The following is a 20,258-nucleotide window of genomic DNA, read 5'->3' on the forward strand; positions in this document are numbered from 1 at the left end:
AGGCCATGTCATGTGCCCGTGTCTCACGCGCACGGTCTGGCTCGTCGATCACACGCCTATGTATTTCTACATGGCCTACCACACGGGCGACCACACACCTGTGTGGTGTCAATAGTTTCGTTTTTCGGCTTCTGTCGATTCTTGTTTTCTATGTTTTTAGGTACACACCTGATTCGTTTTCGATACGTAATCACTCCCGAGCAAGCCCAAACCTATAATTGAACACGTTTTCCTTAGTTAATCCCTTAAAAGATTGAATTAATCCAAAACCCCAGAATAAATTAGACACTTCCCGAGCGTAAAACCCCTTACTTGCGAACCACGAATATTTCCCACTACAATTTAGCACTAGAATAGCCTCTCAGACCAGATTTCCTACTGTCAAAATAGTTAACAAAAATCCCAATTATTAACCTAAAAACCAAGGCTTCAAGGTACCAAAACCACTTACCAAAAGTGCAATTGATTGAAGAATAATGGAAACGATTGAAAAAGGGGATGAAAATGGAAAGGAAAGGGAAACAATGGATTCGGCACTACATAAGCCAAAGATTACAATATCGTCCCAAAATTATTTTCATATCTTCAACTTACTCATGTAATTCTTACCATCAAGGCAACATAACTAGACTTATATCTTATGAGTTTCGAATAAAAACCTGTACCACTCACAACATGAATATATCATTCCGTATCTTTATGATAAGCCTAAAAAATAACCTGTGAAACCCTTTGGAGTACTAAAGGATATCTGACAAGCTTTACACAATAGGGTGAATTACCGATGCCATGTTCCAAACATGGTCTTACACTAGCACACATGTCGAGGCCGATGCCATGTCCCAGACATGGTCTTACACTAGCTATTATCTCAATGTCGATGCCATGTCCAGACATGGTCTTACACTGGCTCTCATAATGTGGCCGATGCTATGTCCCAGACATGGTCTTACACTAGTGCACATATCAATGCCGATGCCATGTCCCAGACATGGTCTTACACGAACGCACATATTAATGTCGATGCCATGTCCCAGACATGGTCTTACACTAGCTCTCACAACATTGCTGATGCCATATTCCAAACATGGTCTTACACTAGCTCTCATATCGTGGCTGACGCCATGTCTCAGACATGGTCTTATACTAGTGCACATATCACCCAAATGTTATGGCATGGATATCCAATCTATTCCTAGGTTCAACCGGGAATTTACCACATTAATTTCATCATGCATTATTCATAATCATATTCAACCATATTATGCAAAAATTGATTATTCAACATATAATAGCGATAATGTTTCCTTACTTATGTACAACTTACCACGGTATACAAAAAATGGACGACTAATTGGATTTAGTCTACTAGCTTGGCCTTTCTCCGATCTAGGTCTGGATTTCGTATTTCTTAATCTGAAATGATAAAAATTCACTAATTTAATCATCATATTAATCAATGCATTTCATAATTCATATTTTGGCAAAATGACCATTTTTCCTTTAGACTTTCACAAAGTTACGATTTACCCCTAGGCTCGTAAATCGATTTTTATCGAATTTTCTCACTAACCAAGCCTAGCTAAACTCTTTTTATACATATAGTATCTCAAAATTTCAAATATTTCACACAATTTCTATCCATTTAACAAACTTCACAAAATGGTCCATTTTAGGTGTTTTCATGGAAACCCCTTTCACAAAAGTTGTTTATTTAACAACCATGATTTATTTTTTCCCATGAAAATTTAGAAAACAACATGAACACTCTCATGTAAAATCCCTCGTCTCTCAACCATTTTGCAAAATAGCCCCCCATTAGTTAGCTTAAGGTATAAGGGCTCCAAAAGTACAAAAATCATTAAGAAAGACCACCAAAATCACTTACTTGCAAGGGTGAAGAGTTGCTGAAATTTCAAGCTTCCAAAACCCTTATTTTTCTAAAAATTTTAGTGGAGAGGAGGAAGATGAAAGGTGATTTTTTTCTCTTTATTTTATTTTATTTCAAGTCAAATTAATCACCAAATTTCACCTAACATTTGACCATTTCATTTTCTTTGTCTCTATGGCTGGCCACCCTTATTAGAATGGGTGTATTTGCCCTTTAAAGACCCCTAATTATAATTCTCTAGCTATTTGACACCATTTGCTAGTAAAACAAAACTTTTGCCCTTTATGCGATTTAGTCCTTTTTCGCAATTAAGATCACAATCGCTAAAATTAAGTCACCAAAATTTTCATACGCTCATATAATCATTCTACAACATATAAAATGATATTAAAAATAATTTCTCCGACCTTGGGTTAGTGGTTCTAAAACCACTATTCCAACTAGGCCCAAAATCGAGATGTTACAGATATGTTGTAAATGATAAATCAACACTTTAATTAATGCCTAAGACTGTTAAGTGACAAGTTTTAGGTCACTTGACCATATGAGTTTTGTATATGGCAGGTTTGAGATGAATGAACTAAAGTTTGTGACTACTTCCAAGGTTGCAACTGTCCCCTATTAGTGTTGCGACATCAAGTTTCTATGTTTATAGTCGTGATTCTCCCCTGCTGAAGTCACAAGATTAAATTCTCTATCCTCAAAGTTGAGACATTCCCCTATTGAAGTCATGATGTCTAGATCTTGCTTATAATGTCGAGACGCATTCTATATGAAGTCATGACATCAGAAATTTGAACTCAGGGTCGCAACATTACTATTTGGTGTCAGGACTATGCATCCCTATTTTGATTATTTTACATTCTAGTCCTTCTCTCGTCATCGAATTAGTATGGGAGTTTTCGTAATCTCATGTATAACTAGAATATGATTATATAATGTGTTTTATTAAGTATTAAAACAAATTTGCTTGTATGACGTGTTATATTGAAATAGAACCATAGTTGCTTTAGCAACAAATGCGGTATCTCATATCTCAACCCGACAATCGGGTCGGACGTGGAATGTTATAAAATATTTATTTAAATACAAAAAATATAGTTACGCCACTTGTTGCAATTTTAATAATTGTGTAACTTGTTATAATATATATATATGATATGATATCCTATATATATATGATTACAATTAATTAATAAGCAACTAGAACGAGAACCTTCTTTGTAGCTGCAAATCCCATAGTTTGTTTTTCTATAAATGATGATCATTTATGAATGAGCTCCCAAACAAACTTTCTCAAACATCGAAATGTTGAACAATCGATATTCTATGGTTGTGTGGTCGAAAATGTCTTTTTCTAGGCATATAGTGGCAGCTCTTTTCTGTGTGGCTTTACTTGAGACACCGGTATGTGTTGCACAAGACCAACTTACTCCAACATATTACGACCAAACATGTCCCTATGTCACCCACATCATACGGAAAATCCTCCTCAAAGCTTTCCTAAATGATACTCGGATTACTGCTAGCCTTCTTAGGCTTCACTTCCATGATTGTTTTGTTCAAGTAAAAGACCTTTTCGATCTCAACAGTTTAATATACTTATTAGGTTTTCATGGCTAATTGTTGGTTGCAACTATTTCAGGGGTGTGATGGTTCGATTTTGTTGGACGACCCGAACACTACTGAGAAAGTAGCTCGCCCAAATGCTAATTCAGTTAGAGGTTTTAAGGTTATTGATGATATGAAGGCAGCTTTGGAGAACGTCTGCAGCCAAACAGTTTCCTGCGCTGATATTGTGGCCATTGCAGCTGAACAATCTGTCGTCCTGGTAATCCGCCATCCTCCCTGTCTGCTGCTGTTTCTTGTCTCCCATTTATTAGTATTATTATGATGACGATGATGATGATGATATACAGTCAGGGGGTCCTTCATGGGCGGTTCCACTAGGAAGAAAGGATAGCCGTTCAGCAAACCGGAGTCTTGCCAATACAGTCTTGCCAGGTTTCAATGATCCGCTTGACCTAATCAAAGCCAAGTTTGCTGCCGTTGGACTTGATACCAGTCTTGATGTAGTTGCCCTCTCAGGTAATTTTTTCCTTAATTTTCAATATCTATATATATTGTTGGATAAATGGCAGTAGCAAAGAAAGCAAAAACGATTGAAAGAAAAACAAAAGAAAAGAACTCAGCAAGAAAAATTGTAACTGAGAAGTCATCATAATTTTCATTCAAACTTTGAATATATGATGGTTACAAAAGTATTTGACAGCTACCTACTAATTTAACTGCTCTTACTTACCAATATAGCAACTTGTATACAAAAGAAAGCTGGCATACCAGCTATTACATCAGTCAATCTTTCCTACTAACTTAGCTAACTCATTACAAAGATTTAGGCTAAGTTCCATAGGAACAAATATTCAAAAAAGTAATTTTATAACTGAACCAACTCCATTTCTTTGTTACAAAACAGTATAGCAGCTAAAATTGTACAATTTGCTCCTGTTGGTCCTTTGTTGCGATGCAGGCCACGGCTTCAACACTCCTCCTTGGTCTGTATGCAACAAACACCAATCCTTTCCTTCAAAGCATTAAATCGGTTGGCTCCCAATGGTTTAGTTAAAATGTCAGCTAGCTGAATTTCTGAGCTGCAATGAATTAAGCTAACCTCCCTAGATTGCTCAGCTTCTCTAACAAAATGAAATTTGATTTTGAAGTGCTTAGTCTTACCATGGAAGACTGGATTCTTGGCTATGGCCACAGCTGATTGATTATCCACTCTAATCTCAGTAGGCTGAACTTGACTTTCATTCAAATCATCCAAGATCTTCCTAAGCCAAATGGCTTGGTTCACAGCTGCTGCAGCTGAGATATATTCAGCCTCTGCTGTAGATTGTGCAACAGTTTGTTGCTTCTTCGAACTCCAGCTGAAAACACTCGAGCCTAAGGTGAAAAAATAACCTGAAGTGCTCCTCATGTCATCAACTGACCCTGCCCAATCGCTATCAGAATAGCCTACGAGTTTCAGCTCCTTTGCCCTCTAAAACTTCACACCAGTATCGATGGTTCCTTTGACATACCTTAATACTCTTTTTGCTGCCTTCAGATGTGCCACATTACTGCAGTGCATAAACCTTGAAAGTAGACTAACAGCATAGACAATGTCTGGTCTAGTTGCTGTTAAATAAAGCAAACAACCAATTAAGCTTCTATATGCCTTCTCATCTACTCGATCATGTTCACTGGCACTTGATAATTTTTCTCCCAATGCAACTGGTGTAGTGACTGGTTTGCATTTCAACATGCAAAATTTTTCAAGCACCTTGGAAGCAAATGTTTGCTGACTTATGAAAATGCCATCACTTCCTTGTTTTATCTCCATGCCAAGAAAGTAGGTCATAAGACCAAGGTCAGTCATCTCAAAGACATGTTGCATCTGTTTCTTGAAGTCTTCAATAAGTTGATCTTTGCAGCCAATAACCAACAGATCATCAACATACAAAGAGACAATTAACAAGGTCTCCTCCTGATCCTTCTTAACATAGAGTGTAGGCTCACTGATACTCTTTATGAACCCGAGCCTTGCTAAGTAGCCATCAATCCTCTCATACCAGGCCCTTGGAGCCTGTTTTAGACCATACAAAGCCTTTTTCAGCTTGTAGACCTTCTGTTCTTCACCAGTGACCTTAAAACCCTCAGGTTGCTCAATGAATATTTCTTCATTAAGAAAGCCATTTAGAAAGGCTGACTTAACATCCAGATGATGCACTTTCAAATGCTTTTGAGCTGCCAAAGCTAGCAGCAATCTGATAGTATCCAACCTTGCAACAGGTGCAAAGGTTTCAGAAAAATCAACCCCTTGCTGTTGACTATAACCTTTAACAACCAGTCTGGCCTTATGTCTATTAAGGGAGCCATCTGCATTGTTCTTAATTCTATAAACCCACTTTACACCTATAATTTTTCTGTTTTCAGGTCTGTTTACAAGCTCCCATGTATCATTTTTTTGAATCATTTTAAATTCAGCTTCCATAGCATCCTGCCAGCATTTTTCTTTTTCAGCTTCTTCAAAACATGAAGGCTCTAATATAGTTACTGCACATCTCTCATAGATGTCAGTTAATGTCCTGGTGCCTCGAACAGGTTGATCATCATAGCCATTTTCAGTTACTTCTTCATTTTCAGCTTGCTGCAGATCAACATCAATCTCTTCTCCATCAGACAAATTTGCTTCAATTCCATCCCATTTCCAGCTACTTGCTTCATTGAATTTTACATCTCTGCTCACTACAACCTTTTTGGTCAGTGGATCAAAGACTCTGTATCCTTTCTTCACGTTGCTGTAGCCAACAAACACCCCAGGCATGGACCTCCTGTCCAACTTAGTTCTTCTCTCCTCAGGTACCAACACATAACATAGACAGCCAAATACCTTTAAATGAGAGACAGATGGTTTCTGTGCAAACCAGGCTTCAAAGGGAGTTTTTCCTTTGACTGCATTAGTTGGTAACCTGTTCAACAGGTAAGTAGCTGTATTCACAGCTTCAGCCCAAAAAACATTAGGCATTTTAGCCTCAAATAACAAACACCTAGCCATATCAAGGACTGTTCTGTTTTTCCTTTCACAAACACCATTTTGCTGTGGTGTGTACACAGTAGTCAATTGGTGTTGAATTCCAGCATCATCACACAATTTTTGAAACTTCTGAGATACATACTCAGAACCATTGTCAGACCTCAAACATTTTAGTTTGCAATTTGCTTGGTTTTCAACCAAGGCTTTAAATTTGCAGAAGGAGTCATAAACATCTGACTTATGCTTCAAAAAATTTACCCAACAGAACCTTGAATAATCATCAATGAAGAGTACAAAGTACCTGCTGCCATTTAAGGAGGTAGTCTTCATTGGTCCACAGATGTCTGTATGAATAAGCTGAAGCTTCCCTTGTGCTCTCCATGCCTTGTTGACTGGAAAGGGTAATCTGGTTTGTTTGCCTAGCTGACAGACTTCACATACAGCATCCTTTGGCTCAATCTTGGACATATCACTGACCAAATCCATTTTGTGCAGCATGTTCAGTGAATTGTAGTTCACATGCCCCATCCTCCTGTGCCACAAGTCTGTCTCATCAGACTGAGATGCATATGCCTTCGCTTGCAGTTGATTCACATCCACAATGAAGGTTCTGTCTTGCATAGCCACTGTAGTCAACACTTCACCAGCAGCATTTTTGATCAAACAGTTTTTGCCTTCAAAAATCAGAGAGTAACCCTTCTCCAATAGCTGGCCAACACTTAGCAAATTTTGGTCAATGTCAGGTACATAGAGAACCTCAGAAATGGTTTTAATACCTGACTTGGTGCTTATCAAGGCCTTGCCTTTCCCTTTTGCCTCCAGCAGCTCACCATTGCCAATTTTAACTTTGGACTTGAAAGTGGTGTCAAGCTCCTTAAATATACTCTTCTCAGAAGCCATATGGTGGGTACATCCACTGTCAATCAACCATATTTTACTAACTTTGCTCGAGCTTGAAAAGCATGATGCTGAAAAGACATGCTCTTCAGGTGATTCAACCTCTTCTGCAGCTTGAGCTTGGTTTTGAAATTGTGGTTGTGGTTTTGGCTTGCTCTTACAGACCTTTTCAATGTGGCCAAATTGCTTGCAGGCTCTACATTGAATGTCTGGTCTGTACCAGCAGTATATCTCAAGATGAGTAGTCTTCTTGCAATGGACACAAGGTGGGAACTTCCTTTTGACAGGTTCTTTCTTCTTCTTCTCAGTCCAGGGCTTCTTGCCTTTGGCATTTAAGTTTGCACTTGAGCTTTCTCTGCTTCTAGCCTGAAAAGCTCCTTCATAGTGGTCCTCCTGCCTATTTTCCCTTCTCTGCTCTTGAGCATAAAGAGCATTTATAAGCTCTGTCAAAGGGATTGTTGACAAGTCCCTTGAATCTTCCAGAGAAGAAATTTTTGCTTCATACTTCTCTGGCAAGGTTGTTATGACCTTCTCTACCACTCTTTGGTCACTGAATTCCTCCCCAAGCAGCCTTATATTGTTGACAGTAGTCATGATTCTGTCAGTATACTGCTTGATGGTTTCTGAGTCCTTCATTTTGAGATTTTCAAAATCTCTTCTCATGTTGATCAGTTGCTGTTGTCTGGTCTTGTCAGACCCCTGAAACTCCTCCTTGAGTTTGTCCCAGGCCTGCTTTGGAGTGTCACAAGCCATTATTCTTGTGAAAATAACATCAGAAACTCCACTTTGAAGGCACGACATAGCCTTATACTTCTTGGCACAGTCTTCATTGTGCTGCCTAATCTGGGCTATGGTCGGGTTGGCTCTTAATGGTGGTGGCTCAGTGTCATTGAGAACAACATTCCACAGGTCGTGTGCTTGCAGGTATGTTCTCATTTTCACTGCCCAGATGTTGTAATTTTCTCCAGCAAAGACAGGTGGAGGAGGTGGTGTAAAACTCATTTTTCAGCAAGCAAAACAACCTCTTCTTCTTTTGTTTCAAACACAATTTGCTTAGTGACAGTGTACAACCAAGGCCCTCAAAGACTGAAAGCTCTTGATACCATTTGTTGGATAAATGGCAGTAGCAAAGAAAGCAAAAACGATTGAAAGAAAAACAAAAGAAAAGAACTCAGCAAGAAAAATTGTAACTGAGAAGTCATCATAATTTTCATTCAAACTTTGAATATATGATGGTTACAAAAGTATTTGACAGCTACCTACTAATTTAACTGCTCTTACTTACCAATATAGCAACTTGTATACAAAAGAAAGCTGGCATACCAGCTATTACATCAGTCAATCTTTCCTACTAACTTAGCTAACTCATTACAAAGATTTAGGCTAAGTTCCATAGGAACAAATATTCAAAAAAGTAATTTTATAACTGAACCAACTCCATTTCTTTGTTACAAAACAGTATAGCAGCTAAAATTGTACAATTTGCTGCTGTTGGTCCTTTGTTGCGATGCAGGCCACGGCTTCAACATATATAAATTAACAGCAAGGAACCCTTTAAACAATATTCGATGTATGAATATATTCAATTTCAGGTGCTCACACATTCGGACGAGCTCAGTGTTTAGCTTTCGACCAAAGATTGTATAATTTTAGCGGCGTGGGAGATCAAGATCCGGACCTAAACGAGACATTGGCGGCGAGACTACGTGAGATATGCCCCACTGTGGGCTTAACGAATCTGACAAACCTTGATCAGACAACACCAGACGATTTCGACAACGTTTACTTCAATAACCTTCAAGTTGAAGAAGGTCTTCTTAGAAGCAATCAAATTCTATTTAGTACCCAAGGGGCTGACACAGTCGAAATCATTAACCAATTCAGCAGTAACCAAACCGCTTTCTTCGAAGCCTTCGCGGAATCGATGATACGAATGGGGAATGTTAGGCCCCCAGCGGCTGTGGTTGGAGAGGTAAGACTCAACTGCAGGGTCATCAATGCAAATAATTCAATCACTACTGCTTCAGCGGATGCTCGGCTTGTCACCTCTATTTAAACCAATGTTCAATCACTTACTACATGTACTGCATAAAATAAGAATAAACAGGGATGGAGTAGTAGTAATTCCAATCCAAAAATAGTTTAGCATCAGAACAGGTTATAAAAGGCTCGAACCTCCAGTTAAGTCAACACAGACCACTCTGCCATTGAGTCAATCTAGCATAGGTTGTGTTTTTAGTGTTTCCTACTTCCCTTGGGTCTAATCTAATAGAGGACATTTGAATTTGGGATGCTCCATCAAATCAAGCTTTGTGTTGCAATGTAAGTTCAATCAGGTTTTTGTCTTAATTCATATATCATGAACTTAATGGATAATCAGACTCTCACCAACACTGAAAACAAAAAGCAAAAAGACATGGTCATATGAATATAAAATATAAGTGATCAAGATAGTGACATTGACAATCTAATTGTCAACGATCAGTTCCATTTCAATGGAACAAAAAGTTCAAAACACGAACTTGTAAACCAAATGATGTAATAACAATAGTTGTTCTAAAAAAGGAGTATACTAGTGTTGAATCAAATTGCTTTGATTTATTCAATCACTAAATACAATTTTAACAATTAAAAGAAATAAATTATATCTATAGTAGAAGTTAAGTTCTCACTATATTAGTATAATAAGTCAATCGGACATCACTCTATTACAAAAATATAAAAATATCTATTTGTAATTAAAATAAATATGATTGGATATGGTTGGATTTGAGCCCAAATTATTTACAAAAATAAAAGATTAACTTTACCACTCAACCAAAACATTATATAAAAGAATTTTGTACATTTAAATTTTAGGCATAATAATAAATTTAGCCCTCAACATTTACATTTTCTATCAATTTGGCCATTATTCTTTTTTTAGCTAAATTTGACTCTTACCCTTTCAAAAAAGAGTCAATTTGCTTCTTTTTTTTTAACGAAAATGACAACTAAAACATTAATTTTTAATGACATTGGCTTGGCTACTCTCATGATAGTCTATGTGTACGTCATGCTAACATAACATAATTTGTCTTATATTTCAAGTTAACAAATAATCTAAAATTTAAAATATAAAAATATAAAAAAGATTCATAAAATTTCAAAAAGATTAGCATAGAGTACACGTGAACCGTCATGTAAGTTGCCATGTTTAAAAACATAACATTTTAGTTAGTATTCTCATTAAAAAAATCATTTCAACTCTTTTTTAAAAGGTTGATGGTCAAATTTGACTTCTTTTTTTTTTTAAATGTTGAGGCCAAATTTAGCTAAAAAATGAATAAAGGCCAAATTGACATAATATGAAATGTTGAGGGCTAAATTTAACATTAAGCCTTAATTTTATTATGCACAGATTCTTACCTCCGTCAATTGTATATTTATACTATTATTAGAATCCATGACTGAGTTGGTGTTACGAGTCCGGTTAGGAAAATTACGAAAGTGTCCTTCCATAATTAAAACAAGCCATTTATTCAAGGGTACAATTAGTCTTTATATATATATAATGGGATTTTAATTCGTTCTATTTACATCAATAAAGCATTTACTTTACCATTCAACCAAGACTTTATCTTAAAATATTTTGACCATTTTAACTTTGTTACCTCCATCAATTGTGTATCTATAATATTATATAAGCCCTTGATTTAATTGTTGTCATAAGTCAACTAGGCACCAACTCGATTAAGGAAATTACAAAATTGTCCTTCCATAATTAAAATAAATTATATTATTTGAAGGTAATTTAGTCTAATTATTTTTTTAAAAAAAACCTAAAAAAATTGCATGTGTGGTGAAATTTGAACACATGATATTTACATCAAGAAAACATTAACTTTACCACTTAACCAAAGTATAATCTTAAAATATTTTTTACGTTTTAATTTTATTCTGCACGATTTATTAACTCCATCACTTGTACATCTATTAGAGTTGCAAGACCTAAATCCCGTTTGTGTAACACCCCAAACCTGGCCTGGACGTTATGGCAGAATCGAGCGATGTCACATGAGAGCGTTTTTGAAAACGCATTGACCTTAAAATCGTCCCAATTATTAATGTTAATTAGTTCAGGAAAACGTGTTTTAATTGCTTTGATTTAAAACATTTCTTTTGCTCGGAAACTTTTGAAAACCCAATAAATTTTTGGAAACCATTTCGTGTACGAAAACATTAGCTTTTAGGAAAACCGAATTTAGTCTAAAATCCCATACATAGTTTAAAAATCCAATAAAGTCCATAAAGTCCCGAATTACATCAACCAACCCAGAACATAATTAAAAACAAATGAATACCGGAACTGGATTCAAAACAGTCTAAATATGTGTGGCCACCATCGAGTCCTACGCTGCACTGAACTATCAAGTATGGGGATTACCTACACAGATTAAACAGAAAAGGGTGAGTTTCACAAACTCAGTGTGTAATCCCCTCAGAAAATATACACAATAGCAGAAATCAAGCATACATCCAAAGACCAAATAACTCGAGCCTGATCCCTTTACAGAATTAGTGTGAACCTTAGTCCACTCAGATACAGAATCAGATACGAATTCCCTTAGCCCATCTCAGATATATCATGCATAACAGAACAAAAAAGTCCTACCCACCAGCCTCTACAAACCAACTCCGTCCAACCGTACACATCATGTGGGGATAAAATCGACCCACCCATCCCTACACACTATGTTGTACCGAAATGTAGCACATAATCAAATAATTGCAGCTGTGCTGCTAGATATCAGGCTTAGAAGCCTTTCAGAATACTTTCTCCATATACAATAACCCAACCCCGATGTAATGCAGCATACAATACATGACGTGCAAATATGCAGTTAACAGATCATACATACAAATCGGTCTACATGCTAAGAGTAACATGCTAGAGCACATATATCACATAGTTAGATCACGTAATCAAGGGTCGAGTAACTCTTACGGACCTTATAATAGGTCCTAATCGACTTGGGCGACCCGAGCAACCTTTTAGAGTATTTCAGAAAATACGGCTCACACATCCATGTGGCCAGCCCTTGTGGGCCTACACACTTGTGTGGCCCACACGGCCCAAATTAACCTTGGCCATGTAGACCACACGGCCTGGCCCAAAATTTCACACGTCCGTGTGGTTCACCCGTATGGGCCACACAACCCAAATTAACCTTGACAGTGTGGATCACACGGCCTCACCAGCCAATACACGGTCGTGTCATGCGCCCGTGTCTCGCGCGCACGGCCTGGCTCGTCGATCACACGCCCATCTATTGCCACACAGCCTCACCAACCATCACACGGTCGTGTCTTGCGCCCGTGTCTCGTGCACACGGCCTGGTTCGTTGATCACACAACCGTGTATTGCCACACGGCCTACCACACAGACGACTACACACCCGTGTGGCGTCGACAGTTTCATTTTTTGGCTTCTACTGATTCTCATTTTCTGTATTTTGGGGTACACATCTAATTTTTTTCGATGTGTAATCACTCCCGAGCAAGCCCAAACCTATAATTGAACACGTTTTACTTAGCTAATCCTTTAAACGGTCGAATTAATCTAAAACCCCAAAATGGATTAAACACTTTTGAAGCGTAAAACCCCTTACCTTGCGAACCACGAATGCTTCCCACTACAATTCGACACTAGAACAGCCTCTCACACTAGATTTCCCGCTGTCAAAACAGTTAACAAAAATTCCAATTACTAACCTAAAAACCAAAGCTTCAAGGCACCAAAACCATTTACCGAAAGTGCAACCGATTGAAGAACAACAGAAAGGATTGAAAAAGGGAAGATGAAAACTGAAAGGAAAGGGAAACAATGGAATTCTTGGCAACAAAGATGAGAAACGGCAAAGCGTTCATTTTTTCTCTAGAAAAGGAAGGAATTTCAGTAATCGAAAAATAAAAAAATAAAATCACGATAACTCCCTAATCCCCCAATTTACTCCACTAACCACTACATCCAACTACTCAGACTTTTTGTTTGACCGAAACTCTTTCGGCCAACCGAGCAAAAATAGATTCCAATGCTTACACAGAGACTCGAACACAAGACCTCCATCACACCAACACTCCACTTAACCACCAGACCAGCAGGCCCATTCTGATATGAAATTACAAATAGTTTAATATAAGCCTGCTGCCTAGAAGTTAAGGCTTAATTCAGGAAAAAGCCAAAATTTACCTAAGTTATGACTTGAACTTGGGACCTCTCAAACATACCCGGAACACTTAACCACTGAAGCAGATACACAGTTGTGTCATAAATTCACAGAAACCAAAAATATAATTTTTGGGACGTTACAACTCTACCCCTCTAAAAGAAAATTTCGGCCTCGAAATTTACCTGATCAAAATAGGTGAGGATACTGCTGACGCATCGCATCCTCAGGCTCCCACGTAGCCTCCTCAGTGCTATGATTCTGCCACAGCACCTTCAGTAATGGAATAAATTTTCTCCTTAAAACTTTAACATCGCGCTCTAGAATCTGAACAGGCTCCTCCTCGAAGGTCAGTCTGATTAAGCCTCAATTTCCTCGACAGGTACAATATGCATGGGATCAGAGCGGTAGCGCCTCAGCATAGAGACGTGGAACACGTCATGAATCCGATCCAACTTTGGAGATAGCTCCAACTGATAGGCGACTGGTCCTACTCATTTTAGAATTTAGTACAGCCTAATAAACCGAGGGCTCAGCTTACCCTTGCGACCGAACCTCAGTACCTTCTTTTATGGTGAGACCTTGAGAAAAACAAAGTCTCCCACAGCATACTCAATCTCTAGTCGTTTCAGATCTGCATATGACTTCTGCCTATCAGAAGTCACTTTCGATTGATCCCGAATCGATTTAACTTTATCCTCAATTTCAGAAACCAATTTCGGACCCAGAATACGTCCTCACCCAACCCAGTCCAGCATAAGGGAGTACGGTACGTACGACAATATAGCACCTCATAAGGTGCCATCTAGATGCTAGACTGGAAGATGTTATTATAGGCAAACTTTGCTAATGGCAAGTACTCCTCCCAATTGCGTCGGAAATCAATAACGCAGCTTCTTAACATGTCCTCCAGTATCTGAATGATCCTCTCTGACTGACCATCTGTCTGAGGATGGAAAGCAGTACTCAAGTCTAACCTCGAACCCAGAGCATTATGCAGTTTCTTTTAAAATCGAGACGTGAAACGAGAATCCCTATCCGAGATGATCGAGACAGGTACCCCATGCAACCTCACTATTTCAAAAATATAAAGCTTAGCCAACTTTTGCAGAGAAAAGTCTATTATAACTAGGATAAAGTGTACAGATTTGGTTAATCAATCCACGATGACCCAGACAGAATCCTTCTTAATAAGTGTTAGAGGCAACTCACTAACGAAGTCCATCGTTACTTTCTCTCATTTTCATAACGGTATCTTAACCGGCTGCAGCAAACCCAAAGGTAACTGATGCTCAACCTTAACCTACTGACAAGTCAAGCAGCGAGTAACGACGTCACCAACCTCACGCTTCAATCCTAGCCACTAGTATAATTCTCTTAGATCTCGGTACATCTTGTTCCCGCCGGGATGCATAGTATAAGGGCTAGTATGCGCTTCCCTCAGAATTGACTGTCTCAAGTCCTCATCATTCGGTACACAAATTCAACCATAAAAACTCAATACCCCAACTTTATTAATCTCAAATTCCGTAGTAGAATCACTCTTAGCCTGACAGAAATGCAACTCCAGAGACTTATTCCCCATCTGTTTATTTCTAATCTGATCAATCCATGTCGGCCTGACCTAAAGTTCTGCCAACAGACTCCCATTGTCGAAAAGACTAAGTCGAGTGGACATCCCTCTCAGATCGGTCATAGCCCTACGGCTTAACACATCAGCCACCACATTGGCCTTACCAAGATGGTACTCAATAGTGCAGTTGTAATCTTTAAGCAGTTCAACCCATCTACGCTGCCTAAGGTTTAACTCTTTTTGAGTGAGAAGATACTTGAGGCTCTTGTGATCAGTGTAGATAATACACTTCTTACTATACAAGTAATGCCTCCAGATTTTCAATACGAATACCACTACGGCCAACTCCAAGCCGTGCATCGGATAGTTCGCCTTATGAGTCTTGAGCTGATAAGACGCATAAGCAACTACCTTCCGGTCCTGCATCAGAACATAACCCAGACCCACATGTGACGCATCACTGTATACCACGAAGTCTTTACCGAGCTTAAGCTGTATCAGAATGGGAACCTAAGTTAAAACCGTCTTGAGCCTATCAAAGCTCTCCTACTGTGCATCAATCCAAACGAAAGGAACTCCCTTACACAATAGCTTAGTCATCGAAACTACGATCAAGGAGAACCCTTCTATGAAACATCGATAATATCCTGCCAACCCCAAAAAGCTGTGGATCTCAAACACATTCTTCGGCTTTTTCTAATCCAACACAGCCTCAACCTTACGAGGATCGACTCGTATCCCCTCAGCAAAAACTACATGTCCTAGAAATGTCACTTCTGAAGCCAGAACTCACACTTGCTGAACCTTGCATACAACTATTTCTCACGAAGAATCTGTAGAACCACTTTGAGATGCTCATCATGTTGATCATCTGTCTTAGAGTACACCAAAATATCGTCGATGAACACCACTACAAATTGATCTAGGTAGGGCTGAAATACTCAGTTTATTAAATCTATAAATGTCGCCGGTGCATTAGTCAAACCAAAAGGCATAACTAGGAACTCGTAATGTCCATATCGAGTCTTAAATGTTGTCTTATGCATATCGGCCTCCTTAACTCTCAACTGATGGTAATCTGAATGCAGATCAATCTTAGAAAATATAGAAGCCCCTCTAAACTGGTCGAATAAGTCGTCTATCCTCGAAAGTGGGTACTTGTTCTTAATCGTTAGCTTGCTCAGCTATCGATAATCGATTCACATTCTCATCGTCCCATCTTTCTTCTTTAAAAATAGAATAGGTGCTCCCCACGGAGACATACTAGGATGAATGAACCCACGGTCTAACAGCTCATGGATCTGAGCCTTAAGTTTTGTCAGCTCTTTTGGTGCCATTCGGTAAGGGACGATAGACCCCGAAGCCGTGCCAGGAAACAACTCAATCCTAAACTCCACCTCACGGTTCGGAGGTAACCCCAGTAACTCCTTAGGAAACACATCTGGAAAATCCCTCACTGTTCTGATGTCTTTAACTGAAGAGTCCCTAGAATCAGAAATACTGAGGTAGGCCAAGAATGCCTCACACCCTTTTCGAACTAACTTTTCTGCTACCAAAGCTAAGATCACATTAGTCAGGTAGTCACGACGTTCCCTAATCACAATTACCTCGTTGTCCTTATCGGCTCTCAACACAATCCTTTTTGTCGCACAATCTAGACTTACTCGATGCTTTACCAACCAATCCATCCTCAACATTAAATCGAAGTCCTCAAATGGAAGCTTCATTAGATTAACCAGAAATACTGTCCCTTGAACCTCTAACGGAATGTCTCTAAACAATTTACTTATTCGGATGGACTGTCCCAATAGACTCACAATAGTTACCTCGCTAGAAGTACTCTCAATCGGAATGCTCAAGGTTTCAGACACAGTACTAGCTACGTATAAGTGTGTAGAGCCTATGTCTATCAGTGCAAGATAAGGTACATCAAATATTAAAAACGTACCCGTAATGACATCTAAAGCATCTCGGTCCTCACGGCGACGAGCAGCATAAACCAAAGTAGGCTGTCTTACCTCAGACGATCTAGCACATCTGCTTGGTGCTCTTTATCCTCAGCCCATGTCGTTACCACACCTGGCCTAACCTCGGCCCTTAGATGGCTGCTGAACTACCCTCGTCGGCTGTACAGTACCAGAACCCGGAGCTTGTACCTAATCAGTTCTCAACAGACAATTCCGAACACGGTGCTCAGTCAACCCATATCTCAAGCACGCCTCAGTAGTTCTCCAACACTTTTCCAGATAGCGTCTACCATAGTGCCCACACAGTGCCACCCCAATAGGTACAACAGAAGGCCCAAATCTCATTGGCCCATCAGATCTGGCCTTTTTCTTAAGCCTCATCGCAGCACTCGAGGGCTCTAATTCCCTCTTATTCTTTCATTTCTCTTAGTTTTGGCACTCAGCTCTCTTAATCTCCTCAGCGATCTTCGCCTTCTCAACTAGAATAGAGAAATCACACTCCCTCTGTGGAGCTATCAGAACTCGCAAACTGTCCCTGAGACCATCCTTAAACTGGACACAGCACTCATACTCAGTCGCCACTATGCCTCGCGCATAAGGATTCAATCTTAGGAACTCAGCCTTATAATCGGCCACGAAATGGTCTCTCTAGGTGAGATTAAGGAATTTACGCCTCCTGGCATCAATGTAGCTGGCCCCTACATACTTACCCTAGAACGTTGTCTTAAAATAATCCCAGGTCAATCGGTCGGGATAAGTGCCCTCCTTAACTGTGAGGCACCACTGGTATGCCTCATCACGCAATAGAGAAACAGCCTCCTTTAGCTTCTGCTTAACGGTGAAATCCAGGTCGTCTATAATTCTCTCCGTGGCCTCTATCCAATACTCAGCCACATTAGGGGCGACTCCAACAACACCCCTAAAAAACTCAGCCCCATTGGACCAAAGTCATTCTGTAACTGACCCTCGACCCCTAGAACCAGTATTGGGCCCAGCAACCCTCTCCAAAATCCTACGCATAACCTAGGACAGTGCGTCATCCCCTACTATGTGATCACGAGACCCAGTCTCAGTAGCAGGCGACACTGGTGTCCAAATTTGGTATATTCTCCATGAAAGAGGACTCAGCTCGAGCCCCTTTACGGTCTCTACCTCGGCCTCTAGTACCACGTCTGCGGATACCTCATGCGCTCATTGTCTAATTGAATTTATCTGTATTACAAATTTTATGGATCAGTTAACAGTTTCGATATTTTATTAACAGATATTTTATGCAATACAGTTTAGAGTCTGTTATCACGAATCGTAGTCTCACTCCTGGTTTCAGTTTACACTTCCTAGAGTGTTTTCAGTATGGTATACTACCTAAAGTAGTTTTAGAATATTCTAATCATATTTTTAGAAAATTCTAAATAGAGTTTCAGAAAACTTACAGGATCGGCACTAGAGACTCGGTGTGCCATATACTTATTCCAAAAAACATTTCAAATTATTTACAAATTATTTCTTTAAAACCAATCTTTAAAACCCAAATCCACAGTCAAGTTTTGTAACCTGGCATAAATACCACTAAATGTAACACCCCAAACTCGGCCTGGACGTTATGGCCAAATCGGACGATGACACATAAGAGTGTTTTTGAAAATGCATTGACCTTAAAATCGTCCCAATTATTAATCTTACTTAGTTCAGGAAAACGTGTTTTAATTGATTTGATTTAAAATATTTCTTTTGCACGGAAACTTTTGAAAACCCAATAAATTTTTGGGAACCATTTCGTGTACGAAAACATTAGCTTTTAAGAAAATCGAGTTTAGTCTAAAATCCCATAAATAGTTTAAAAATCCAATAAAGTCCATAAAGTCCCGAATTACATCAACCAACCCAGAACATAATTAAAAATAAATGAATACCGGAACTAGATTCAAAACAGTCTAAATATGTGTGGCCACCGTCGAGTCCTCCGCTGCATCAAACCGTCAAGTTTGGGTATTACCTACACAGATTAAACAGAAAATGGTGAGTTTTCACAAACTCAGTGTGTAATCCCCTCAGAAAATATACACAATAGCAGAAATCAGGCATACATCCAAATATCAAATAACTTAGGCCTGAACCCTTTACAGAACCGGTGTGAACCTTAGTCCACTCAGATACAAAATCAGATACGAACGACCTTAGCCCATCTTAGATATATCATGCATAACAGTACAGAAAAGTCCTACCCACCAGCCTTTACACACCAACTCTATCCAACGCTACATACCATGTGGAGATAAAGTCGACCCACCCATCCCTACATACTATGTTGTACCAAAATGTGGCACATAATCAGATAATTGCAGCTGTGCTGCCAGATATCAGGCTTAGGAGCCTTTCAGAGTACTTCCTCCATATACAATAACCCAACCCCGATGCAATACAGCATACAATACATGACGTGCAAATATGTAGTTAACAGATCATACATACAAATCGTTCTACATGCTAAGAGTAACATGCTAGAGCACATATATCACATAATTAGATCACGTAATCAGGGGTCGGGTAACTCTTACCGACCCTACAGTAGGTCCCAGTCGACTTGGGTGACCTGAGCAACCTTTCAGAATATTTCAGAAAATAGGGCACACACGCCTATATGGCCTGCCCTTGTGGGCCCACACGGTCTAAATTGACCTTGGCCGTGTGGATCAAACAGCCTGGCCCAGAATTTCACAAGCCCGTGTGGTTCACCCGTGTGGGCCCACACGCTCCTGTGGCCCAAACGACCCAATTTTTTGAGCCCGTGTCTAGCACACGGCCTCACTAGCCATCACACGATCGTGTCATGCGCTTGTGTCTCGCGCGCACGACCTGGCTCATCGATCACACGTCGTATTGCCACACGGCCTACCACACGGGCAACCATATGCCCTGTCGCATCGACAGTTTCATTTTTCAACCTTTTTTGGTTCTCGTTTTCTATATTTTTAGGTACACACCTGATTAGTTTTCAATGTGTAATCACTCCCGAGCAAGCCCAAACCTATAATTGAACACATTTTACTTAGTTAATCCCTTAAACGATCGAATTAATCCAGAACCCTAAAATGGATTAGACACTTCCCCAACGTAAAACCCCTTACCTTGCGAATCACGA

At 39.4% G+C, this 20,258-nt stretch overlaps 1 protein-coding gene across 1 annotated transcript; it reads left to right on the forward strand.

Annotated features, from left to right (window-relative positions):
* Positions 1-3,232: 3,232 nt before the first annotated feature.
* On the forward strand, positions 3,233-9,688 carry LOC107924885 (peroxidase A2). The gene is made up of 4 exons (XM_016855495.2): positions 3,233-3,457; positions 3,537-3,722; positions 3,811-3,979; positions 8,960-9,688. The coding sequence occupies exons 1-4, from the start codon at positions 3,239-3,241 to the stop codon at positions 9,421-9,423; spliced, it is 1,038 nt and encodes a 345-aa protein (XP_016710984.1). The 5' UTR covers positions 3,233-3,238; the 3' UTR covers positions 9,424-9,688.
* Positions 9,689-20,258: the final 10,570 nt, after the last annotated feature.

Source organism: Gossypium hirsutum, chromosome A08, assembly GCF_007990345.1.
Source record: "Gossypium hirsutum isolate 1008001.06 chromosome A08, Gossypium_hirsutum_v2.1, whole genome shotgun sequence".
NCBI classification, from domain to species: domain Eukaryota; kingdom Viridiplantae; phylum Streptophyta; class Magnoliopsida; order Malvales; family Malvaceae; genus Gossypium; species Gossypium hirsutum.

Coding starts and splice junctions, on each gene's coding strand:
- LOC107924885 (XM_016855495.2), top strand. CDS start 3,239: ATGTCTTTTTCTAGGCATATAGTGGCAGCTCTTTTCTGTGTGGCTTTA. Junction 3,458..3,536: donor TCCATGATTGTTTTGTTCAA/GTAAAAGACCTT, acceptor CAACTATTTCAG/GGGTGTGATGGTTCGATTTT. Junction 3,723..3,810: donor CTGAACAATCTGTCGTCCTG/GTAATCCGCCAT, acceptor GATGATATACAG/TCAGGGGGTCCTTCATGGGC.